Source organism: Drosophila pseudoobscura, chromosome X, assembly GCF_009870125.1.
Source record: "Drosophila pseudoobscura strain MV-25-SWS-2005 chromosome X, UCI_Dpse_MV25, whole genome shotgun sequence".
NCBI classification, from domain to species: domain Eukaryota; kingdom Metazoa; phylum Arthropoda; class Insecta; order Diptera; family Drosophilidae; genus Drosophila; species Drosophila pseudoobscura.
The window spans coordinates 3,555,692-3,581,506 of record NC_046683.1 but is presented as its reverse complement, the minus strand read 5'-3'; the positions used below and the strand labels follow the sequence as shown (position 1 = coordinate 3,581,506).

At 46.5% G+C, this 25,815-nt stretch overlaps 3 protein-coding genes and 1 long non-coding RNA gene across 5 annotated transcripts in view; 3 read left to right on the top strand and 1 right to left on the bottom strand.

Moving 5' to 3' along the window:
* Window positions 1-16,774, top strand: part of LOC4815882 (uncharacterized) — a 44,803-nt gene extending 28,029 nt beyond the window's left edge. Inside the window, exons 3-7 of the mRNA XM_033382237.1 lie at window positions 282-1,290; window positions 4,253-4,829; window positions 4,904-5,193; window positions 13,770-14,783; window positions 14,849-16,774. Coding sequence (XP_033238128.1) covers window positions 345-1,290; window positions 4,253-4,829; window positions 4,904-5,193; window positions 13,770-14,722 — 2,766 coding nt within the window. The 5' untranslated portion in view covers window positions 282-344 and the 3' untranslated portion in view covers window positions 14,723-14,783; window positions 14,849-16,774. The remainder of the gene's footprint in view (window positions 1-281; window positions 1,291-4,252; window positions 4,830-4,903; window positions 5,194-13,769; window positions 14,784-14,848) is intronic.
* A 450-nt stretch (window positions 16,775-17,224) lies between these two features.
* LOC4816010 (glycine receptor subunit alpha-4) lies at window positions 17,225-19,295 on the top strand. The gene is made up of 4 exons (XM_001355609.4): window positions 17,225-17,241; window positions 17,353-17,783; window positions 17,856-18,362; window positions 18,436-19,295. The coding sequence occupies exons 2-4, from the start codon at window positions 17,357-17,359 to the stop codon at window positions 19,131-19,133; spliced, it is 1,632 nt and encodes a 543-aa protein (XP_001355645.2). The 5' UTR covers window positions 17,225-17,241; window positions 17,353-17,356; the 3' UTR covers window positions 19,134-19,295.
* Window positions 19,296-19,473: 178 nt separating this feature from the next.
* LOC6902219 (oocyte zinc finger protein XlCOF6.1) lies at window positions 19,474-25,453 on the top strand. 2 transcript variants are annotated; one of them, XM_002133710.3, is made up of 6 exons: window positions 19,474-20,207; window positions 21,380-21,709; window positions 23,078-23,210; window positions 23,278-23,462; window positions 23,536-24,115; window positions 24,185-25,453. In XM_002133710.3, the coding sequence occupies exons 1-6, from the start codon at window positions 20,169-20,171 to the stop codon at window positions 24,439-24,441; spliced, it is 1,524 nt and encodes a 507-aa protein (XP_002133746.1). In that variant the 5' UTR covers window positions 19,474-20,168; the 3' UTR covers window positions 24,442-25,453. The 2 variants fall into 2 exon arrangements, with proteins under 2 accessions (XP_002133746.1, XP_033238127.1); XM_033382236.1 differs by lacking the exons at window positions 19,474-20,207; window positions 21,380-21,709 and adding an exon at window positions 22,663-22,900.
* On the bottom strand, window positions 19,867-21,409 carry LOC117184474 (uncharacterized). The gene is made up of 2 exons (XR_004469852.1): window positions 21,317-21,409; window positions 19,867-21,232 (listed from the first exon to the last, which is right to left on the bottom strand). It is a non-coding gene; the product is annotated as an uncharacterized lncRNA (long non-coding RNA).
* Window positions 25,454-25,815: the final 362 nt, after the last annotated feature.

The window sequence follows — 25,815 nt, the reverse complement described above, 5'->3', positions numbered from 1 at the left end:
GGCTTTATCGGCGGTTGGCCCCGATTCGGGGGTTTTCGTTCGCTGAGAGGCATTCTCAGGGACAGGAAAGGCATCGTGTTACAGAGCCGAGGGGCACTGCTGCATGACGCATAATACATTTAAAACAAAGCTCAGCTTCCAAATGGAAGCTTAGATAAGGAATAAAGAAGTGAAAATATTTTTGTTCCTCTCATGCACATATTAATCGTTGATTCTAATTCTAATTGTTAATTAAATTAATAGAAATAACTGCTAAAACTAGATCTCTGTTTATTCGATAGATAAACGACAGGATATCGCCAAAGAGGCAAAAGGGTTTAAAAATCGCGGCCACCAAATGCAAGATGGTTCCGGACCAACCAGTAAAAATGCAGTCTGGGCCGCCGTTACCTTCGCAAAAAAGTACTATAGCCGGACAGACTGCGGACAGTTTTGCAACTGTTCCGTCCACGCACTCGTACGGCGGCATCCCGACTTCGTCCGGCACCAGCTACGTTTCTATTGGAATCTTGCCAGGGTTGGGCAGTATACCGACCGCCACGAGCGGGACGCTGCCATTGCTTCTGCCTACAACGAGTCCTTCGACCACAACCTTCAAAACGACCCCCTTGCTGCCGATGCCGTCGTTGGAAGACATCGAGGTGGCCAACCAGATTCAGACACAGATTCAGACACAGAGCCAGCACCAAGGCCAAGCACTAGTGCAGCAGCAGCAGCAGCAGCATCAACAGCAGCAGCAGCAGCACCAGCAGCAGCATCAGCAGCAGCAGCAGCCGCCCGCGGGAATCCTTAAATACCCAAACCCCCTTCCACCCCCCAGCGTCAACTATATCGGAGAGCTAATGCCACTCCCACTCCCAATCCCACCCACCAGCACCCCCACCCCCACCACAACGATGAGCAGCGGCAACTGTGGGACCCTCAAGAGTACCGCCAAGCTGCTGCCCCTCCAGTTGATGGCCTCCGCCGGACCACCGCCCAACCATCCACCATCGATGTCGCTGCCACCAGCCTCAGCAGCAGCCTCGATCCAGGCGCAGGCCCAGGCCCAAGCCCAGGCCCAGGCGCAGGCGCAACAACAGCAGCAGCAGCGTCATCGGAGGCGCCACGGCTGGTGCGGCTGCTTTGGATCGGGTGGCCGCAACACCAGACCAGTCGAGAAGACAACACCGCCTCCGCCGGGCTATACCACCAAGTCGAAGAAGCGCAAGCCCAAGTCGCAGACAGTCTGGTCGGCGCTGCTCACCAATCTGGGCATCTGCATGCTCCTTCTGGCCTACACATTGTTGGGTAAGTGTTTCCGTCTAAGGAGGGGACTTTCAGATCCATCAAAGCTTAACTCAGAGGGATCTAAGGGCTTAGCCATGGAGTGGCTGTAGAAGATACTTTTACTTGGTGTCTGGCAGGAGTCATCATTCGTGTTCTGAGTGCTGATGAACGCTCCATAGCAGTCCAGAAAAAGGCAAAATTTTACAGAAGAATACTACAGAAAACCCATAAATATATCTTTATCCTTGAAGTACTCTTTGTTTAAGCGAAAAGCATTGAATATACAATGAAAATACTTTGTCTCAACTCTGAATGCGAAGCAAAAGCTGATCGATATTTTCTGGTCCTATGGCGGATATACTGTAATAAGGATATACGCGTACAATAATAAGTACTACAAGAAGCATATATCATTCGTATTGGGTGGTTGTCTGTTGACTGCTCCTGCCATTTCGTTGTTTTCCTAATTAACGCGACTTCTTTTGTCGTTTTGCACGGCCGAGTGTGTGCCAGATACAGATACAGCTATGGCTGCAGATACAGCCACTGCGATGGTGGATGCTTAATGTATCTTGTCACAGAGTTCGACGTTTAAATTAACCAAAAACAGCAGGAAGAGTGGGTGGAACGCCGCCGCACGACAACGTGATAAATTTAATTAATCATTTTGTTACCCCCAGCCAATGCGGATGCGGATGTGTGCGGATGCCGGCAAACAAATGTCAAAATGGCCGCCGCAGAGCCAAAAACTTATGTCTACCACGAGTGTGGCGAGTGTGCGTGTGTGCGTGTGTGTTCGAGTGTGTGAATGTTTCTCTCGGAGCATAGCATACTTTTGAGCGCTGTCATGTTTATTAGAAAACCAAAAGGCGACATCAGCCGACAAACGCTTGACGCGCAGCTCCATCTCTGTCTTGGCGGCTTTGACTTAACCTCCCCCCTGCTCTCGCCCCTCTTTCGAGCTCTCCTTCTTCGCTTCCGGATACTACTCCATCTCAGTCTTTTCCAGCGTCTTCGGCTGCTTCTTCGTATCCTCTTTCCTCTTTTGGTTCCTTCTGCCTCTTCGTTTCGTCCTTTCCTCTCCGTTGTCCCGCTCTAATGCTCTCCGACGGTGACGGCTGTTTTGACAAGAGCTTGAAATAGCGGCATAGAGAAAAAGGCGACATATGCCGTGTCCGGGTGTGTGCGCTGTGGGTGTGTGTGTGTGTGTATGTTGGGGAAATACTTTAAACAAATCGGAAAATTTTCACTTATGTGTGTGTGTGTGTGTGTGCGACAGCTGGGCGGAAAAAGTTATCCCTTGTTCAGAGGAAATCATCAAAAATGACACAAACAATTATTCAACTTTTGGCTAGGCCGTGCGTGAGAGATGCGTCCGCCGGTGACGTCACATGACAGCTGCTCTCTCTCTCCCCCTCCCCCCCTCTGAGGCTGCTTGTCGTCTACGGTGACATTTTTCCCTCTACTTCTCGGACGGATACTTGGCTCTTGGTCGAACCTTCAACATCAGCCTTCAACCCATTTGCCAGCCTTTTAATGCTTCAGCGAAAGTTTCCCAGTGGGAGAGCATCAAGAAAGACAAGTCGCCAAGTCACTTGAGGGGGTCAGATTTCTAGGTTTCGACTAGACGCTACCCTCTGAGCTGGAAGGAGGCCGCAGGCAGATAAAAATACGAATAGAAGGCGCTTAAGATGTATGGAAAATGGAACAGAACGAAAAGAAACCAAGACGGACAGATAAGAGATCCTTTATTAAATATTCCACTGATATTCGATGAGTAATAGTCGAGATTATAGTGGGAAAGAAAGAGCTTCCTGGCTAGCAGCGGATGCGAGGCTTGTGGTTTGTATTTCTACCCTAGAATAATTGATAGAAAATAGCGATGCTTCTCTTCTCCGCAGACCCCTGTGTCCATTTCGCATTCCCACTTTCCAATCGATGCTCCACTCTCCGCATCCTTCCCGTTTGTATTATTTTTAACTTTGACATGTGTTAGAGCACCCGCCGGGGACATATCGTCAGGAGTCATCATTCCGCATACATCGCCCCTACATCCGACATCATTTTCAGGCGCAAACTTTCCTCAAATGTTTGAGCAGGAACAACTTTTCTAAACAAAAAAAACTTGACAAAATGTGTGCCACATCTGTGTGTGTGTGTGTGTGTGTGAATCAGTGTGAATCTCTGTGTGAATGATGTATGAATGTGTGTATTAGTTGGCGATGCATTAACATTAAATGAGTGACAGGAATCAACACGAAAGGACCCCCAAAGGACAGGAATCGAGCATCGATTGGGGATACTAGGCGAACCCATGTCACCCATGATAGACCTAAACCCCTGCCCCATTCCCTGCCCTAAAGAGGCGTGCCACACACACACAGACAGACAATGAGTGAGTGCGTGAGGCGTACGATTAGGTCCGAGAACGTTTACTTCAGCTGTACGTTTACTTTCTTCGAACTCTTATAAATATCCTGTGACTCTTGTCTACTCGTCAACCACTAAGCCACTCGTTTACTCCACTAGTTCTATGCCATTCCAGGCATTCTTCGGCATCTTCATAAAGATTATTCCTCCTCTGCAGTAACCTCTTTAGAAGAATAAACATCATCAACGGAACAGGCAACAAGGCCGGGCCGCATAATTTTAAATCTATAACATCTCTTTGCTGATAAAAATCTCGAAGAGAGTGCCCCTGTTTAAGGAGCAGAAGTGTGTTCCAATCAGTAACCGAAGAACACCTCAGAGAGTACGCAGACGAACGTCCCTTGCTCTCCTTTCGGGCCTTGGTTAGGGTATCCATAACGGAAACTAATGAGATGCCGTTGCTCATATTTTTTGTTGCCGCCCGAAGTCTGAAGAGAATGGATAGGGGCAGGGACAGGGACAGGGACAGGGGCAGGGACAGACCATGATGCTGCATGTGTGATAAAGATGATGATGATGCTAATGTTTTTGGCTTCCTTCCGTTTCGTTGCAGGCTCCTTCATATTTCTTACCATCGAGAACGAGGACTCGGCGCTGCTGCATCAGCAGCACACACTGGCAAGCACCAAGCGTAATCTGGCGGGGATTGGGACTGGCAGTGCTATAGGGAATGGCATTTATCAGCAGCAGCAGCAGTCGCCACACCAGCAAAGGTCGCCGCAGATGCACCACCAGCAGCAGCAGCAGCAGCAGCAGAAACAGAAGTTGCAGAAACAGCAGCAGCAGCAGCAGGCAGGACAACGACATCATCGACCAGGACAACACACTGTGGACAATGACACGGTGGCGGCAGCAGTGGCTGCCGCCCAGGGATTGCTGCCAGGACATGGCGGTGGTACCTCCTCCTATGGCATGGCCCCACAGGGAGCGTCATCGAATGACTTTGTTTATGGCGTGGATGTGGCAGACGAGGCAGAAATGCAGGAGAATGCTGGAGGAATGCCGCAGTTTGGACTCGGACTCGGACTGGGAATCTCGCCGGACACTTACGATGTGAGGCAGCGGACCATTGAGAATATCTGGGACATAACCGTATCGCTCAATATACTCTACAAGGAGAACTGGACAAAGTAAGTCGCAGCAGCAGCTCTCCCTCTTTTTCTTTTGGCACATTCTCACTCTCTGTCTCTGTTCGCCCGTACAGATTGGCAGCACTGGAAATAGCCAAGTTTCAGGACCAATTAATCAAGAGACTGAACGAGGATGTTATGCTGCAATTATCACACGAGGATATGGCCAACGCAGGCGTCGGGGCCGGTGGCGCCTCCGGCAGCGGCAACAATCCAGCCACGGAAGCCGTTCTACTTCACACCCACTTTTATCATCATCGTGCCGCAGGCGGAGGAGTGGTTCCCGGCGGCACTGGTGGCCCTCCGCATGAGTGGAATTTTGCCAAAGCGTTTTTGTATTCGCTGACCGTTTTGACCACAATTGGTAAGTGCCACATGGCCACCATGGACGGCCTTCTGCTTGCACACAGACAGACAGCGACAGAGGAGGGGTGGAGAGAGGGTGAGCGGGGCTTGCCCCGTCCTGAGAACGAGAGAGATAGAAACAATGGGAGGCTGGGTGCCTCTCTGGCTTCTGGTTCCTGGCTCTCGGCCATAAATTTGATGTTCCATCCCGACGGAAATTTGTTTTACTTGAATGGCGAATGGTGCCTGCCCCAAAGTGTGGTGCTCTTGTGTTGCAGGATACGAAGCGGACCAAAGGCCATATACGGGGCCCGAAAACGGAGTAGAGAACGGGGACAGGGGATAGGGAATAGGGGTTATGGCCATAGAAAGGGGACATGACCCGTGTACACCTTTTGGCACCATCGCATGAGTGCATTTGCGGGATGCAGTCCTCTGTGATGAAGGGAATGCAGGCAGTCCGCACTGTTGCATCAAGGAGTACTGCAGAGGATGCTAGAGAGAGAGAGGCTGATGATGATGATTATGGGGCCCAAAAAACACCACTTATTAATGGATTGATGGTGCGGCCTCAAGCCTTATCGTTATCGATAGCTGCATAACGATTATTTATCGAGGGGAGACAACCACCATCGATTATCAGGCTGTGGCCTAAATAGTTTTTGGTGCTCTTTCGTTTCGTTTACCCTGAATTCCAGGCTCTTTTTTTATGCTCTAAGAGTTATTGCCACAATTTGTTGCATCGCTCGTTTCGTATCCAAAATGCAATCGATACTCGCTCAAAGCTCGTTTCATTACGAGCTCCCAAGCTGCCTGACTGCCTACCTTTCTCGTTGGCCCCAAAGAAAGAACAAAACAAAAACTAATTCGATAAGACTTCAATCGACAGAAGATTTTTATCAATTTTTTTCAATTGGCATTTTGTCAGGGGCAACAACACCCACAGCTCTTGGCAGCGCCCTGTATCATGCCCCCAAAACGGTAGGCTGATTTTGTCTGATTTTAAATATTGGGTCTTTCGTTCGGGGGGGGGGAAACTTTTAAGCTCCCTTCTAGCATCCCAGCCATGGCAACCAGTTGTCATTTTCCCAGGAAAAATACATACATATGTATTCTTCTTCCATTGCCGAATGCTGCCGTGTGCGTTTTTCTCCGTCCTATCTATCTCTCTCTATCAATTGTCCCTCTCTCTTTTACTCACACATGTATATATGAACGGTAATTCTGTAGGCCCGAGATAAAAAAAAAAAGAAACCCCAAGCCGAAAGTCAAATATTGATAGAGAAAAACAACAAACGAGGCTATTTGCTTAGACCCCCCAATCCCAAGCCCCACCCCCACACACTCATACACAAATAAGCACACATAAACACACACACACACACACATAGGGTATGTTCTATGTAAAGATAGATACAATACATCGACACGACTTTCCACTTGTGAAAATCATATAAAATAAAATTTGCAAAAATTTTCTGCTGATCTTGGCCAAAAAAGTTGCTGCCCCCGAAAAAGGCCAGAAAGCAAATATAGGACTAGGGTCCTCCAGGTTCCAGGACCTTCACTTTTCACCACCCAACCACCCTCCCCCCCTCGTCCATTGCCAGAGCACATCATTACCCACACTGGCACACCACAGCCTCCTCATCTGCTGTGCCTCCACATTTATGTACTTTTCTACTGCATTTTCCACTTACTCTCCTTTTGTTTAAGGGCATTTTGATCTGGACAAGTACTTGGGAACGAAACGGAAGAGGGTTTCTGGTGTTTAGTTTCCGCTTCCAAGAAGAGGAGTCTCCACACTTTGAAGTATTGCCTATAAAGTAGCTCTGTTGAGGGAAATCTTTGAACTGGGAAGACTTTTTAGGGTAGAGCCCTTCATAAATCCATGAAGAAGAGCACGGCATAGGTGTCGTTTATCATTCAGCAGTGCCCCTCGGTCAGTGGCGTTTCTGCCTGGTATCTCATAATATTATTTTGCATATTTTGTATTGTATAAGTTCTAATTTCTTATTATTATACCCGATACTCAAAATGAGTATTGGGGTATATTAGATTTGTGGTAAAAGTGGATGTGTGTAACGTCCAGAAGGAATCGTTTCCGACCCTATAAAGTATATATATTCTTGATCAGCATCAATAGCCGAGTCGATTGAGCCATGTCTGTCTGTCCGTCCGTCCGTCTGTCCGTCTGTCCGTCCGTCCGTCTGTCCGTCTGTCCGTCCCCTTCAGCGCCTAATGCTCAAAGACTATAAGAGCTAGAGCAACAATGTTTTGGATCCAGACTTCTGTGATATGTCACTGCTCCAAAAATATTTCAAGACTTTGCCCCGCCCACTTCCGCCCCCACAAAGGGCGAAAATCTGTGGCATCCACAATTTCGACGATACGAGAAAACTAAAAACGCAGAATCGTAGAAGATGAATATATCTTACAGAGTGCAAAATCTGAACCAGATCGTATAATTATTATAGCCAGAATCACGAAAACAATTTCACTCTTTCTCGCTCTGTCTCACTCTAACACACAGGTTTCATGGTCGGTTTTGCCAATTGCAAAATATGAGTTCAAGGATCTGAGAACCCATAAGAGCTAGAGCAACCAAATTTGGTATCCACACTCCTGTGATATCGGACCTTGACCGTTTCCTGTCCAAATTTCGCCACACCCCCTTCCGCCCCCGCAAAGGACGAAAATCTGAGGCAACCACAAATCTCAGAGACTATTAAGGCTAGAGTAACCAAATTTGGTACACACACTCCTTTAAGATGTCACTATAAAACGTATATCTCAGAATTTCGCCCCACCCCCATCCGCCCCCACAAAGGACGAAAATCTGTTGCATCCACAATATTGCAGATTTGAGAAAACTAAAAACGCAGAATCATAGATAATGACCATATCTATTAGATTGCTGAATCTGGATCAGATCAGATCATTTTCATAGCCAAAAGGAACAAATCAATTTGCAGTGGCTACGCAGCGCCCGACGTCACGCTCAGACTGATTTTCTGTCTCTCTCGCACGCACTCTTTGTCGTGTCGTTAAATATTAGCGGCGTCTGCCGGAGGAGAGCCATACTGACTTAGTATCGGGTATAACCTTAGAGTTGCGGTGTCCGCAGCAACTCACAACGTTCCCCCTCGTTTCCTATTATTGTTTACAGTAGATTTTATCACACAAATTCCTATTTGGCGGGAAATAATTTTAAATTGTAGGTTTTAATATATAGGGTAGGGTATCCTATGGTTGGGGTTCTGTAAATCTAGACCTCGTTTCTTTCTCCTGTTTCTCTCTTTTCGGTTCCTGTTCCTTTCCGTGAGAGCATAAAAAAAAGCTCTAATGTAGGCAAATATAGGTGGCGGCCGGATAGGGTCTAGGCCATGGGTCTAGGGCGTGGGGGTCCTATGGGCGGGGCGGGGGCGCGGCCTGGGAAGGCTGTTTGCAATTGCGTTAGTCAGCAGACTGTTGGGGTGGACATTTGTATTAACATGACATCCTGCTTTCCTGCCTTCCTGCCTTCCTACCGACTCGCACTGGCCCTTGCCCTGGTCCTTTTCATCGTGCTTGTCCTTGTCCTTGCTTATGATTATTATTATTGTTTTCTGTGGGTTGTGTATTTTTCCAACCACGAGGGGCTTCATTGTTCTCTCTCTGGCCACCAGGCACCCCAACACAATATGATTATGATTATTGGTCCAGCTTCTGGCCAAAGGACCACTAAGCCACTTCAGTGCAGTATCCGATACCAAATACCCTGTACTCGTTCATAGACAGCATGTGATAGGTTTTCTGCTTGACAAGGAACTTCAATGAGTACAAAATATGTTTTTATTTGTTGTATAGATCTCTCCTCATGGAGAATGAATATTTTTAGGGAGAAGAGATCCTGAGAAGGAATCAACCATTATGTTTTCAGTAAAAAAAACCTTTCAAAGCCCCCAAACCTATGCCTAAAGCTAAGACAGTCTTGAAGCCAGGGTATCAACTTGTCCCTTACTCAACGACAGGCTCCAGGCTCAGACTATTTTCTAGCCGTGGAGTTGCTATGATTGTCTTGGGCATAAATGCGAATTTATAGGCATCCTCTGACGCTGCTGATGCAATAAATAGGGCCCCCGGAACGTGGCCAATCCCCTGGACAGCAATAAGACAAGTAATTTAGTTGCAAAATAATTTTAAATTTCATTTTCCATTTTCACACACACACATATACAGACACACAGGGCATTCCCATTTCCATTTCCACATCCACTATCATCAATTGCGCATCTCCAAGGCGATTCGGTTTTATGCCCCTTCGCCGTTCGCCGTTCGCCATTCGGGGGCGTTATGTGTGCGAGGAGGCATATCGATACGAGTGCGAGTAGGAGTAAGGAATCCCCCTCCCCCCCATGACCCCACTGAGAGGCAGATTAGGACTAGTGGTTTATGGGGGAAGATGGGTGGGGAGGGGTGGGGGGAAGCGTTTATTTAAGGTGGGGTGGTAATGGTATTTACTCGCCTGCACGCATATTCGATAAATAATTCACTTGCCTATCGGCTTAGCTTCATGGTTATTGTCCGCACACTCGCATTCGGTGCGATTTATATACGTTTTCCTAATCGATCGATGGCGCCCTCCCCCCACCCATCCATCCGATAGATTCCTATCGCTTCCAACCCCAATTGTGATCTTTGTTTGTGTGTGTGAAGCAGATATTCATTATGGGAACAAATGTGGGGCCGGGCTTCCATTGAAATTCGATTTACAATATGGTAATAGCAGAGCACTTGGGCTCCGATTGTCGCCTCGATTGTGCGCTCGATAAGCTGCGCAATACATTCTGTAGATACTTTGAACGTAGAGATACTATAAATAGTTAGGCACGTAAGATAGAAGATTATGAAATGTATCAATTAGTGTATCCTTAGACACCCCCAATGATACAGGAAATTACAAGAAAAATATCTACCATCTATTGACAATCCTTAAGAGATCTGTGGATGATGGATACTGCCCTTTTATATTGAAAATATACTGAAAATCGTTGAGAGTTCTTTAATGTTTGGAGCTACTATGAAATGATTGATATTTGAACAAATTTTAATTCAAGTTTTCACAGATATTCCTCCATTCAAATTCGTATATTTCATGGGCTTACATTTCTTAGATATTAGCTTAAGAATAATAAAAAGGTAGGTAGATAAATGTTAAGGCTCGCTATGGATATAGTGATATATATGGATGTATTCAATATGTATTCACATAATTCACTTGCGAGCTCCTAATGGCCCTGGCCATCGAATCACAAATCACTCGTTGGACTGCATTTGGCCTACAGCAATGGGCCCCCAAAACGGCAATGCCTCATCCTGGCCTACATTCTGTATTGGCGGGGTAGCAAAGCGATGGCTATTAGCGGGTTCTTCGGACGCAAACACACAAAAAACCGGACGAGCGATGAAAATCATTCAACCCGAAAACGCATGGCCACACCCCTATATGTGTGTGTGTGTGTGTGTGTGTGCTGTGCTGTCTGTCAATATTGAAATCTTTCAATATCTTTCAATAAAATATGTAGATGCTGTTCCACACACAGACACAAACCCTGCCACAGACACTCTGCTCCCAAAGAGGCAAGCAAATTGACAGTGCGCCAGCTGAATTTCACAGCCCCCCAGAGTCGGAGTCGGGTCAATGGCAATATTATTAGCCCACACCCATGCTGGCATCGGCATTGGCTCCGGCATTGATGGGATGGGATCGGATCGGATGGGATGGGGAAGGTCTTTTGTTGCCACACTTCCTCTCGGAACCGAACCTCTTCACTCCCTGCTCTTCGGCTCCCCAGCACCGTGGTTCAAATAAATCAGCAAAATGTTGCCAAAAATCTTTGCCACTTTTGATTTATTCCCCCCCCCCATCATACAATGGATCACTGTGCTAGGAAGGACGGGGAAGGAACAGGGCTTGGGGGCAATGGATGCTGGAGCTGTCGTCTGCTTTGTGACACATTGACATTTTGGCTCTTTAGAGAGGACTTGAGGGGCTGGTTGGGCATGGGGGCTGTGTGTGTGTTGGGGGGCTGGGATTTCATTTAAATTTGCTGTCAACGCAATTACATGGTAACCAGGGTCTCTCACCAAATCCGCTTCCTCTTTCAGCTACAGTTCCCAAAAATGTTCGGCAGGTTCTCTCCATCTCTGTCTCTCTCTCTCTCCATTGCCGGATGTGAGAGTGACAGGACCTCCAGGCGTGTGCTCGTGTGGTCTTATCCACATGTGATTTACCCGCACCGCCTTCGATTGATTCGATTCATTGAGGGGTGGCGGGGTCACGCCCCGCCAAGCGGCATTTGTTCCATAAAAAAGTCAAAGACACTCCCAATGAAACCGATAAATAAACACAAATAACCAAAAATATAAGCCCAGCTTCCATTGAGGGTCGAAGCTTTTGATACCCTTGCAGATTCCATGGCTGCACAATACATTCGCTGCTTAAATTTCCCATAATCGAAGGGCCATCACTCGAAGCCATTCCCCACGAGGGATTCTGGGATTGATTTGATCCAAAAAGAAACAAGAAATAGTCCCAGTCTCTTAAGGAAATCAACGATTATTCGCTCCTACATCAGCTACATTTTTACTTCTTTGCAAAAACATAATATCCCGTCTAAAAGAAGAAACAATAAAATTGAGAAATTTTCGAAATTTATGCATGAGACACCTGACGACGACGACGATTGTGTGTGAGAGTGTGTGTGCTTCCACCTGCTCAAGACCCACCGCCCATGCCGCCGCATGCCACCACCATTCCGAAAACCAAACCTAAAACCATGCCCCTCCCCAGGGAATTGCCTGCCTTAAGCTTGTTAAGAATTTTTATTGCCTTTGCCAGCTTAATTATTTTATTTTTTTTATCAGAAGCCCCAGTGGGGGTATTGTGGGTGGGGGCCCAGGAAAGGAATTAAGATTGAGATGGAGAGGCAATGGCAATGGCAATGGCAATGGCGATGGCACGAAGAGGGTTACGGTTCATTTGGGTAATGTCGATAAGTCCCATCTCCCACGGGAGCCATTCAAATTGACATTCTGGCAAATGAATGTGTGGTAAAAAGCGATAGGAATGCTTTAATCGACAAGCGGCAAATTCTTTCGAATAAGATGCCGATGCAAATACAAATTATACAATACTAAAGCTTGTATTTGCTCAAAGAGAACCTAAACTATAGATTTCATACTTTATGAATTTTTTTATGAATATTTTCAAAAGGTTCAGGACTTTAATATCTCTTAATTGATATTGCCCGTTAGAATTTTTGGGGACTGTTCTAAACGCTCGGCTCTGTCTGGAAGGGTCTGCAAAGCTCAACTGTGAACTGATATTAAAGCAATCTGTTAACCCTTTTTTGCCATTAAGTGTAGTTTGCGTTCATTTCATGGACGCCAACTAGATGGAAAACAATCGATGTTTGAGAATAAACATCGATATCTGCGGCTTACATCAAAACACTGATGTTTCCCCAGTTCCATCAGAGTAGGCCCAGCGTCATACTCCAGCTGACGAAAATTTTGTTAAAAGAAATCAAATCGTTGTGAGCAAGCAAACCCGAAACAGTCTGTGAAAAGTGCCGTTAAAAACCACGCGAAACTAATAACAAAACTAAATAATAACCTGCGGTAGAACTAAAAGTGACGACAAAGGACAGATGTAGACCTTCGCGCGAGACCTTTTTTTAGCTGTAATGATCGTCGATCTCTATTTGCTCCGCGAAGTGAACAACATTGAGGAGCAGAGGAGCCCCCACTGCTTTCTTAATTGCCTGCAGTCATTGTTTCAGGGGTGGAGACGATTCTGCACCGCGACGAACTGGTCAGTATGGAGCTTAAAAAGCTGCGCGTCATCAACTATGGTCTGAGCATTCCCCTGCAGGGCCACTTGGTCCCCTTCTACGGTCTTGCTCCCCTTCTGCAGTCGAGGTCCAGACCAGTGGCTACGCCGAATTGTGGCACAATCCATCAGTGACAGCTCCCGTATGTAGCCAGTGGCCGTAGGACAGCGGAGCAATCAGAATGTAGTCGATGATGCACCGGGTTTCGCGCTCCATCTTGACCAGTTCGTCGTACCTCCAGACCCCCGTCCTTGAACAAGAGCTGTGGAATCTGCTTGTTGGTCATTTCGCGGGTCAGATAGATGTCCACGATCTTTACAGCCAAATAGAGGGTCTCGAGGTTAAGCGTCAAGATGTCCAGAGCCTGTGCTTTGTAGTCAACTTTAGTCCTACCGCAGGTTGTCCTTTAGTGTTGCTATTAGTGGCGCTGCTTGGTCCTTGGCCTGCTTCTGACACTGTTTCGGGCTAGTTCACTTGCAACGATTTGCCGGAGACAAGGCGGGCCTAGTGGTGGCAAAAGCGGGGTGAGTATGTTCGGAATACTCGATTATTTGTACGCTTTCTGCCTATCGGCGAGACTATCACCACTAATAACAGATGGCGGTGAAGAAAGGCTATTAGCCATTCCCAGAACTATTTTACCAAGAAACAACCCACACTACTTTGACTAGAAGTATCCCAAACACACATCTAATTGTATTTATTTCCCCTTTTTTAGGCTATGGCAACATTGCGCCACGCACCACTCTGGGCAGGATCGTGACTTTGGTTTACGCACTTTTCGGCATTCCCTTGACCCTGGTATATTTGAGCAGCACCGGCAGCATCCTGGCCAAGATCGCCAGGGAGGTGTTCTCGAAGGCTCTGTGCTGCTGCCTGTGCTCGAACTGCGGCTACTGTTGCTACGACGAGAAGCGGATGGCCGAGAAGGAGCGGCGCATGCGGCGGAAGCGGCAGCAGGAGGAGCTACGCAAGCAGCAGGCGGCAATGCAGGAACCATACTACGTGAGGGATGTCTACCATACCACGCCGGAGAAGCAGGCGGAGGCAGAGGCCGCTGGGGGCGGTGCCCCGCCGGCGACGGTGGCCTCGGTGTCCAACTCTTCGGGCGGACTGTCGGGCATTAGTGTTGGCGGTGTCGGTGGCGGCGGCGTTGCTGGCGGTCCCCCCACATCCCTGCCGAACGACATTGACTCGCTGAGCGCCAGCGAGTCGCGCGGCTCCATGCACGGCCTGAGCATCATGGCCCCCATCCTCCTCTGCTTCTCGATGATGATCATCTATATTGTGTTTGGTGCCGCGGTGCTGTACCGTCTGGAGAATTGGCCCATCGTCGATGGCATCTACTTCTGTTTCATGAGCCTCTCTACCATCGGATTCGGAGACATGCTGCCGGGACTGCGGCGGGAGTCGAACACCACCACCTGGTTCTGTTCGGTGTACATCATGTCCGGCATGACCCTCACGGCCATGTGCTTCAACGTCATCCACGAGGAGATTGTCCATCGCATTCGCATTGTTGTCGACTTCAAGAAAACCGATTTGGCTAACTCTAGCACCGGCTTGCCCCCAGGCGGACCTGTAATCGTCGCTGGCGCTGGCTCCGGTGGCTCCATGATGGACCTGGGACCCGATGACGCTGGCCAGTACTATGTCCCGGCCTCCTCCTGACATTACGAGAGACGGGCGCATCTCTATCAGCGCAATCCCACCGAAGAGACCCTGGTAACAGGTGAGTGGCCACAGTCTTAGATTCCAAATATGTAGATCTGGGTCGATCCTTTCGTTTTCTTTCAGACACACCCACATCGCTAGTGCTGAAGGACTATGTTAATCACGAGCTGGTACCCATCCTGACCATGGACCCGAACGGGGCCCCACGATTGGCCCCTGCCCCCGCCTATACGCCCACGGTGACCTCCTGCGAGGTGACCACGCCCAGCAACAGCTGCATCGCCCATGGCAGCGACTCGGCCCTGGGCTACTCCTCACTGAACAGCCCGCTGCTGGACGTCCTCAATACACCCACAACATCACAGGCGGCCGCCTCGGGCGTGTACACCCTCACCGAGGAGACGGAGATTGAGCTGCAAGAGACGCAGGTGGATAGGATCTAGATCTAGCGATCCGAGGGCCGCAAAGCCAACGAAAGAAAGTATTAGACGAAAATTCAGTATTTTAGAGAGAGCGCGAGACACAGGTCCCTAGACATAGTCTTAGACATAGTCCCTGGGTTGAGAGAATGTCGATGTCGAATGTAAAATGTGTGTTGGACTATTTTTTTGTTTTTTTTGGATGTTTGTATGTCTAAATTTATAAGGAATTTCCCCCGTGTAATTGGCATCTAACGCTGGAACAGCGGAGATCATAGATCATAAGCAGAACTATCAATGTATTGTATATAGGCATTGGGTCGAAGGAAGATACATTTCCATAGCTCCTAAGCAGATGATACTAAAAAATACAAAAATAAAAAAAAATACAAAAAATAACTAGTCAATGTTAGGGGTACTGCAAAAAGGCCCAGGCAAAAACAAAAACAAAACCCATAAACCAATAAGAATTAAGATAAACGTTATACTACAAGTAAATACAAAATCAGATACAATAGGATTTGGCCAGAGGTGCTCTCTCAGTGTTTCAGATCATGATTGCCCCGATCCCGGTCTAAGCTTATCCTTGGGTATTCAAATATCAATATTATGCATTACAAGAAAATATCATTTTCATGGAAAATTGATACTGAACGAGTGTTGTTGATATTGTTAAACGATCCAAACGATACGCAAATCTGATCTGTGCACTGATCTGATCTGATCTGTGAATGGCAGAAGCATATAGTAGGTGGTTAAGTGCTTCAAATTACATATTACTCGAACCTCTATCTTAAAGAACAGAAGTTTGACCGAATAGATTCCATTGTTGATTGAAAAGTGAGATGTGTCAAGCGTCTAGCAGTGGGATCCGGCACCAATCAAGGCTGCTGTCTGGTGGTTTGGCCAGTGCTCAAAACAATCCCATCACCCCAAAAAGCAGAGCAGAGCAACAGAGATGGAGAGAAAGCACCCTCTCGCCCTCTCTCCTTCTTGCTCATTCAATCTTCGCTCTGGTGAAAGCTTTCCCCGAACATTTCCAACTGCAATTAAATATAGTATATAAATATATACATAGGTATGATTAATAGAGAAATTCGTCTTTTATATGTATGTATGTATGTACTCGTAAGCAGAAACACACAATTACATATATGCAATCTCCAGAACAGAACCCATACATATACATATACCTAATCGACAAAAAAAAAAACAAAAGGCCCACACACATATTTTATACGTAACTCAAGCTTAGTAAAATTAAATAAATAAATGTACTAAATACGATATAAATATACAAAATATATATATATACATATATGTATATATATAATAATTATATCTATGGGTAAATGGACGATTTTTTTTTTTGTAATTGCAATAAGCAGAAACCCAAATGAAAGTAAAGTAAAGAAAACAAGTAAACTATGCATACATATTATCAGTGGATTTAAATTCATAAATTTAAATAAAAATAAACGTTTAAAAACTACAACAGAAATTATAGTAAACCAAGTCATACAGAAATGGAAAACAAAAAACAGAAAACTTGAAAAACTTTGTAAATGTTTAAGTAAATGTATATTTGTGACAACTACAGCAGCAAAATAAACTCAATAAAAAGCGTTAAGTGCAGCCGTGTTTGAATTGGTCGCGAAACTACTTCGTTGCAAGCATAGTGCTGTAAGGTGCGTTTAGGATGGTGCTGTTATGCGCATGCTGTTAAGAACAGATTGTCGACTGTTTATCCTTACAGCAGCCTAACATGATTATGTTATTCAGTACTGTAACGATACAATTTCTTCTGTTATACTCTCTGTTATCATCCACAAGAGTTCTGAATATAGTTGTTACAGCAATCTAACATGTTTCTGTTATTCACTACTGAAAAGAATCGATGCAATTTCTACGTGGGCGCAACAGCTCTCTGTTATGAATTTATTGGGCTGTTAGGCGCATCACTGAGGACTTAACAGTAATACAAAATTACCAATATTATTAAATTGGCAGACTGTTCATTTTTAAATTTTAGTGTATATATTACCTTTTGGAAGCAAAGTAATTTTTCATTTTATTTTCCTCCCATCCTCGCACTAGGTATTGTACGCTAGTCAACACTTGCTTGGCAGCCATATTAAATTAACCGTTAGAGTTGAACTAATTTTTAGCGTGGCTTTTTCACACTTGTTGTTCGTTTAATTGTTGCAGCGCCATGAACTGGTCGCTGATTATTTCCATTTTGATCAGTTGCCTGCAGGGCGGACAGAGTGCCTTCGACGAAGACTGCCCCACGCTGGCAGACGGCGACAGCCTGTCGCAAACACAGCTACTGGACCGCCTTACGCACGGCTGCCGGTACGACCGTCTGGAGCGGCCCATCACCTACACGGAGACGGGCACACGCCTCCCGGTGGACGTCTACATGCGAGCCTACATCTATTTCATGCAGAACCTGGAGGCCCACGATCTGCAGTTCAAGATCTACGCCCTGCTGCAGTTGCGCTACCTGGACCCGCGGCTGAACTTCCGTAACGTCAGCCCCAAGCGGCGGCAGCCCATCCTGGGGGAGCAGCAGCTGCGCGACTCTCTCTGGATGCCGCACATCTTTTTGGCCAACGAGCGTGACTCCAGCATTCTGGGTGGGTAGGCTGCATGTGCACATCGCCCATCTATTGGACAATTAATACAATTAATCCTCTCTCGAACTTAAGGCACCACGGAGAAGGATATTCTCACTTCCATTTCGCCGGACGGGACTGTCATCGTCTCGAACCGCATCAAGGCCACGCTCTACTGCTGGCTGAACCTGAAGAAGTTCCCCTTTGACGAGCAGGACTGCTCTACTGTGCTCGAGAGCTGGATGTACAATACCTCGGAGCTGGTACTCCACTGGGAGCAGAAGCGACCCATCACCTACGATCCGGCCTTGCACCTTACCGAGTTTCTGCTGCAGCGCTCCTGGTCTAACGAGACGGTGATCAATGCGGATCTCAGTGATTTGCGGCATGGCGCCTTTGCCGGTAACTACAGCTCGCTTAGCTTCACCGTCCACCTGACGCGCGTGGTGGGCTTCTACTTGATGGACTACTTCTTTCCCTCGATGCTGATTGTGGCCATATCGTGGGTGTCCTTCTGGCTGCAGGCGGATCAGGCTCCGCCAAGGATAACGCTTGGAACAAGCACCATGCTGACCTTCATAACGCTGGCCTCGGCGCAGGGTGAGCTCATTGACGGGGCTGTCCCTGCCCCAAGAGGAAACTCATCTGATACCATTCTTCCATTCGTTGACAGGCAAAACGCTACCCAAAGTGAGCTACATCAAGGTCTCGGAGGTGTGGTTCCTCGGCTGCACTATCTTTATTTTCGGCAGCATGGTGGAGTTTGCTTTTGTGAACACCATCTGGCGCCGCAAGCAGAATGTGCCCGTCAAGAAACTCAACAGCAAGCACATCCTTAAGTCTACTCTGTCGCCCCATCTACTGCGCCGCCGCAGTCACGCCCGGTCCCGCTCCTTCTCGGGAATGGCGCGCCAGCCGGACACCAGTTCGCTGGCCGGGGCTGGCTTCAACAACTATCTGACCGTAAATTTACCCATCACCACGATCACAGAGGGTCAGGTGTTGGGCCAAATGCGGGAGGGCTTTAAAAGCGAGAAGCGGAAGACCAGCGGCCAGGCAATGAGCGCCTCTGGCCAGAAATTGGATATATCCTTTGTGGAAAGCGCCTTTGCTGGACCACCACTAGGTGGCCTTGCACCGGGGCAGTCAGCGGCGGCCGTCAGCGAAACGGGCAACTCTCAGATGTACAACAACAATCGATCCGAGGGGGTTGGCATGGGCGCTGGAGCGGAGGAGATGGATTTTACTGGATGGACAACGCTGACATCTCAGGAGATTGCCATGTGGATCGATAGTCGTGCTCGTTTGGTATTCCCTGTGGCCTTCCTGGTGTTCAACATGTTCTTCTGGACATTTGTCTACTGCATTTGATGGTTTAAATTTATTTTAAATTTATCCTAAAAGTTCTGTTTGTTCCATAACATTTTTTGTTTTTTTTATGTACTTTTCAAGTGTTTGTGTACTTAAAATACTTTATATCTGTTCTTCTTTGTGCCTTGATTATATCAATGTATTTTGTATAATCGCTTCTTATTGCTAACCTAAAATATATTTTAAACAGTTTCAAACTGCGCGCCCAGCTGTTGCGCATTCGCTTGGAGTGTTGGGAAACGAGGGGAAACAGGTCTCTGGGGCGTTATTGAGACAAGACCGACACTATACATAATCATGTGTGTTAGAGCAGCACCACTATATCACAAAATATATGATATTCATTTTTTTTCTTTTCACCCACATACACACACATACAGCGAAACAATAACATCGGGCCCAAAAAAAACGTTCGTTCGCTCGGCGACGTCGGAGACCAAACTTCGTCGTGAATTGTAAATGAAAAAAAATACAAAAAAGGAACAAGAGTGCTGCCTTTTTTTATTTTTTGGTTGTTTTCTGTGATTGTAACCCCTGTGCCGAAAAGGAAACAAATTAAGCAACAAAAAGACGGAGCAAACTCAAAAGCAACAACAAAAACAGTGGCATGTGCAAGTGCAAGGCAATCATAAACAACGGTAAAGGGAAGAAGTGAGAGAAGTAAAAGCAAGCGCAATAAGAAGAGCAGCTAGCAAGCATGTCATTGTTTAAAAAAAAGCCCACAAACGAATTATTGTTATATCGAGTTTTATGTATTTCTTGGATCGCAACGATCACTCACTGTTTTTAAGAGGAAAATTTAAAAGCAATATCAATTTTGTTTTGAAAGAAAACAAATATCAGAACAGTAAAGTAAATAAATGCGAACCGGTAACTTTAGTTGACGTCTTCCTTGTCCCTCTTCTTCGCGCAACGAAAGCAACAACAGAAGCAGCAAGAACTAGAGTGAGAAAACCAAATCTGTGATTGCACGTTGTCCTGCTCCCGCCCACACCTTTCCCGTCAAGCTGGAAGAGGCGGAGGAGCAGCAGCGTCATGGACACCATCTGTAGACTCTGCTTTCACACAGCAACGGTAAGTGTTGCCTGGGAGCGAAGAGAGTAGTATTAGAAATTATTAAATTTTAAGTATTGATTTTCACTGCTTGCAAAGATGTGGGGGAATGTTTATGGGGAGTTTAAACAATTGAATTTTTTCTCTGCCGGCAACCGCTGCTACTGCGGCACTGCTTGGCTGCTGTTTATGGTTGGGCATTGGGTGGGGGTTGAAAAGCGCGCGCATTGCTTTCCGCCTGCGTCTCTCATCCAAAGCCAAAAGTTTTGATCGCTCGCACACATATGTATGTATGTACATACCACACATGCATACATACATACATACACATATGCGACCCCAAAAAACTATTGCCGAACATATTTATTTTTAGACACAAAAAAAGTTGTTCAAGCCGACAACTTGAAAAAATATTATTTTTACATTTTGCTTGCGCACTGCCTGCGCTGGCCTGCTTACTTTTCACTTTGACTCCTTTTCACCTCTCTGCCTACCTCTGTTCCACTGTCCCCACACGTCGCGCTCTTCCACCGTCAACCGCACATAAAGAAATACAGGGACAGCGGCACAGGGGTAACAAAAAAAATGTATGAAACAATATCCAATATGAATCTGGCTATCAGGCAAATGTTGCAACAACAGCATAAAACCCTTAGCTCCGCTTCGAAACAAACCCCGTTTTTAGTGATTTCAGGTTGTACGCCTCTGCACTCTCGACGTTGGCAGAGTCAAAACAAAACACAAAAAGCAAAAGAATAACAAAATGAAGAAGAAAGAAAATGAAATAACATGAAATGAAAACAGCAACAAAATTACTTGCGCAAAGTATATTAAATATAAGGTGGGGCAGTTCCGCTATACTTCTGAAACCCATGCGAACATTTGTTTACGCTCTAGTGAAAATCCTTACCTTCTTATTACTATACCTTGAACTTGTGCTGCCAGCGCACGATGTGCATGTGTGTGTATGCGTATGTTTATCTTCTTGCTTGATATTTTTTGTAGGGTGGGGAGCAAATGTGTTGGTGCCTGGCTGGTTAGGTGGGCTGAGAGGGATACAATAAATAAAACGTATTATGATTATTACATTTTTGTTTTTATCAAAGCGAAAAGAAAAAGACAAAACGCACTTTCCATTTTGGTCCAATTGGATACTCATCTATTTCTCTCTCCCCTCCTTTTTTAATTTACAGTTATTCCAAGTGCCCGGCTATAGCATACCCACGTGCGTACGCTGCTCCGAACAGCTGACAAACAATTCAAACTTCCATCAAGCAGTGCGGGGGGCAGAAGGCGGATCGACTGTTTCCGTATCTGCGGCCGTTGCAGCAGCCGCTGCCGCCGCCGTCGCATCCTCATCGACGTCCAGTGATAGCGACGTTGCTGCAGTGGCGCAGCAGCTGACCAACGGCAGTAATGCTGCTGCCGTCGCAGTGCTGCAGCTACACCAGCAGCAGCAGCAACAACAAATGCAATCATCGAGCTCTTCCGAGAATCTACAATCGCAGGACGATTCTGAAGATGTAAGTTTATGCTGATAAAAGCGAGACGGATAGAAATGGTTCTTTTTGAATGTGATAGTGTTGGCAAACGTAATCCTACCACACACACACACACACACAAATGGGACTCCTACTGCACTTGCCCAAGGTGTATTAATGTAAGGTGAAGCATTCCCACCGAATACCGCTCCGAACGTAAACTATTTTGTTTATTATTGCCCTTATTCGTCGCTTGATACAAAGACATTGAGAGAGATCGATCAAAAAAATAGGTAACTCAGAACAACGGGAATTCCTCACCTTACGTGGATACACCTTGCACTTGACTGTTTATTATTATGTTTTTTCCTTGTTGTTTTCTTTCCTCTTTACACATAGCTGCACATGCTACTCCCACACACACACACAAACAAGAATCAGCGGCAGCACATAAATATCCTCACACATGTACACACATATATATACATATAGAAATACTTGTGTACATTTGCTTGCACATTCGTCGCCTCGGCTCCTTCTTTTGCTTCTCTTCTTCACCCACTTCTTATTTTTCCCCGTTTCTTTGCTCGTTCTTGTGCCTTTCTTTTTCCACCATGCAACTGAGCTCTGCAGATTTTTTTTTGGCAAAATCCGCCATTCGAATGCTCTACGAATACATCTCCCGTGATGGAGATATATTGTAAAAAAATAAAATTTATCAATTGTAATATGTTCAAATATAGATTATTTCATCCGACTGTAAGAAGTTTCAGTTAAATAAAATGGTTCCCCTATAAGATATTACCGCTCGCCAGTGCAAGAGCAATCGAGTTGAGTGTCATTCGCATAGTGAGGGTATTCACTATTCGACATGCTGTATACTTGGCTGCTCATTTTCTTGTTTTCCTTTATATTTATATTTATACACATATATATATGGTTATTTTTTTCTTCTTTTTTTCATTAATATCTGCGCTCTGTCGATGCCAGCGTCGACGCTCAGCGTTTTCTGTGCGCGCTGTGTGTAAATCTAAGGCGGAAAAAGTTCATTTTTCGATTGACGCTTTCGGTGTGCGGGTGTGTGGCATGCAATGCGTGGCATGCAGCAACACAAAATCAAGCAGAAAAAAAAATATAATTATAGACTTGCAACAGGGAAAACAATTAGAAATAAACAAACTGAATTTGCACGGGGACTTGCAGTCCATATTTTTGGCCGCCAGCTTGTTGAGCGTGAGTTCTGTGTGTTTGTGTGTGTGAGAGAGGGAGTGCAACAGTGTTTGCCAAAATTTACAGTTATAACTCCCCCACCCTCACTCAATCGTACTCCTGTTCCCCTCCCACGCAATCACTTGCTCACTGCGTATGTGCGTCTTTTTTTTCTCTTTCTCGCTCTTGCCCGCGTCACAGGTGGATCTGATATTCAATGAGGAGGGGTCCTGCCCCCTTTGCAATAAGACGTTCTCGCGCAAATCCTCGCTGATGACGCACATACGGAACCACTCGGCGGAGCGTAAATTTGTTTGCACCTACTGCAACAAAGGTAAGTGTGTCTTATGCCGCCTACCCACTCTTAATACCGATTCGACTCCTCTTTCTGTGACACAAAGGCTTCACCCAGGCGGCCAATCTGCGGAATCATGAACGTATCCACACGAACGATCGTCCGTACCAGTGCGTCGATTGTGGCAAGACCTTCACACAGATCACGAACCTAAATAATCATCGGCGCCTGCACACCGGCGAGCGGCCCTTCGTCTGCAATGAGCCCGAATGCGGGCGCAGCTTTGCCCAGGTGAGCATCCATATCCATATCCTCATCCCATATGCATTTGAATCCCATTCTAAAACCCCTTCAATTGCTGCAGGTGACCAACCTCAACAATCACATGAAGTCACACCACAAGGTGCAACAATACTGCTGCAACGTATGCAACAAGAAGTTCACTCAGGTCACCTCACTGAACCAGCACCTGCAGGCGCATGCCGGTGTCAGCGGCTACTTCTGTCCGCGTTGTCCCGATAAGAACTTCAAGCTGCAGTCACAGTTGCACACGCACATGAAATCGCACGGCCTGGCCTTCCCCTACGAGTGCGGCAAGTGCGACGAGAAGTTCCTGCAGCAGGCTCACCTCGACCAGCACCTGAAGATGCACGACGAGTTCAAGTTCAAGTGCGACATCTGCCCCAGCAGCTTCAACCAAGAGTCGCTGCTGAAGAAGCATGTGCAGCGGCATGTCGAGGGTCGGTATCTCAGTTGTCCAGTGGCCAACTGTACGGAATCGTTCGCCGTACGCCAGCACCTGTCCAAGCATTTGCTCACAAATCACTCCCATCACGAGCTACCGCCACCGAAGCGCTCCAAAAAGACGGTCACGCTGCAGTCGCCACAACAGCCACTGGCGATGATCGGCCAGCCGCTTTCGCTGCAGCACACGACGGGGCAGCGTAAGTATTATTTACCTGCTATCATCTCAACATTCTCAAGGACTCTCTTTGCTACTATTTTTTCTGTAGGTGGACGACCGCCGAAAAATAAGAACAAAACGACCGGCACCTTGGCCGCCACGGCTATTAAGATTGAGATCAATGAGCCGCTACACAGCCAGAATATCATCAGCAGTGCCAGTGGGCTTTCCATCCAACAGCAGATCAACCAGCACATGCAACAGCAGGCGCAACAGCAGGCGCAGCAGCAACATCAGCAACAGCAGCAGCATCTACATCTGTCCATGGGCCAGGCGGTCAAGGCGCGGTTCATACCCACCAAGTAGATGATGTTCAGTCTCTCTCTCTCTCTTAGCCCTCCTGCACAGTCCTCGCAGTTGCTTGAACTCCGCTAGTAGCTAGCGCCATAGCCCGAATACATATCCTTCCCAGTTTGCTATAAATCAATCCATATGTAAAAGATACATAGATACAAGATTTGTGAGTCCGGCGGCAAGCTGCTGGTTCGGTTTGGTGTCTGTCTCCCAACCGCTGCCCAACCAAAGCAATAGAAAAGCCAAAATGCATCACAAGACAGTAACAAACAACAAAATCGCATAAATGCCACCTACCTTCGGCAGGCCGAAGTTCAAATACCCTTTGCAGTAAAATAATTGAGAGAATGAGAGAAATCTGTCCTAAGCCACAGTTCCGGCCATGTCATACCGAAGACAGCTCATGAACTGCCGGCGGAATTATGTCGCTTCTTTCTGGAGGACTTGTGTCGTTTGAAAGCGGCATATCCCTGCTCGGAGATATATCGCTTTAAATGTCTCCGCCATTTAACAACTGACATATCTCCGCGCAGAGCTATGACGCTTTCCGACGACATGTCGTCGGATATATTGTCGCTGCCCCCACAGTTCCATATAGCCATTTCATTTGGCTTTGCAAATTGTAATTCTTTGATAAAGATGCGAGAATATTGTGTATCCTTGAGTGCTAGCAACCCACTCTGTTAAAGTTCTTATGGCTCATGGCCGCCCCCCTCTTCTGCAAAAGGGTATTTTCAAGCAGCATTGACAGCATCGGAGATCAACAGACAGGACAAAACGGACTTCAAGCACGAAAAAGAACAGGGGGAAAACCAGTCTATACAAATCGAATTGACATTTAAATTGTAATTTTAATGCAAAAACACGAACACACACACACACACACACAGACAGAAACCAATTACCTAAAATGAATAGTAATTATGCAAAAAGAAAAAAAAACAACAATATTTGATTAAATTTGGGATCTATTTATGTTGTAAGCATTAGTTTAAGTGTTTTTATTTTTTTTTTTAATAAATACATTAAAATAAACAAAAGAACCTGAATGAAAAAGAGCAAATGTGTAGATGTGTGCCTGCAGTTTGTTGGGACACCCTTGGATCCCCCCCTCCCGCGACATTGAGGTCAGGATGATGACCTTTTAAGGAATACACGTTGACGCACAAACACACTGAATCGTTCCGCAATGACGCACTTTTTGGAACGCACCTACGTCAGGCTGCAGCCTGTCATCAACAGTCTTGACGAGCGGTGCGCTCCGCCTCCTCCATTGTGTGGGGAGTAATACATATCGTATAGTATAAGCATAAGAAATGTAACAGCGCTCGTCATGGCGCCCCGTTGTGCTGATTGCAGAGCTACGTTTATATATATCTTCGTTCT

Coding starts and splice junctions, on each gene's coding strand:
- LOC4816010 (XM_001355609.4), top strand. CDS start 17,357: ATGAACTGGTCGCTGATTATTTCCATTTTGATCAGTTGCCTGCAGGGC. Junction 17,784..17,855: donor GCGTGACTCCAGCATTCTGG/GTGGGTAGGCTG, acceptor CTCGAACTTAAG/GCACCACGGAGAAGGATATT. Junction 18,363..18,435: donor AACGCTGGCCTCGGCGCAGG/GTGAGCTCATTG, acceptor ATTCGTTGACAG/GCAAAACGCTACCCAAAGTG.
- LOC6902219 (XM_002133710.3), top strand. CDS start 20,169: ATGGACACCATCTGTAGACTCTGCTTTCACACAGCAACG. Junction 23,463..23,535: donor GCGGGCGCAGCTTTGCCCAG/GTGAGCATCCAT, acceptor CAATTGCTGCAG/GTGACCAACCTCAACAATCA. Junction 24,116..24,184: donor GCAGCACACGACGGGGCAGC/GTAAGTATTATT, acceptor TTTTTTCTGTAG/GTGGACGACCGCCGAAAAAT.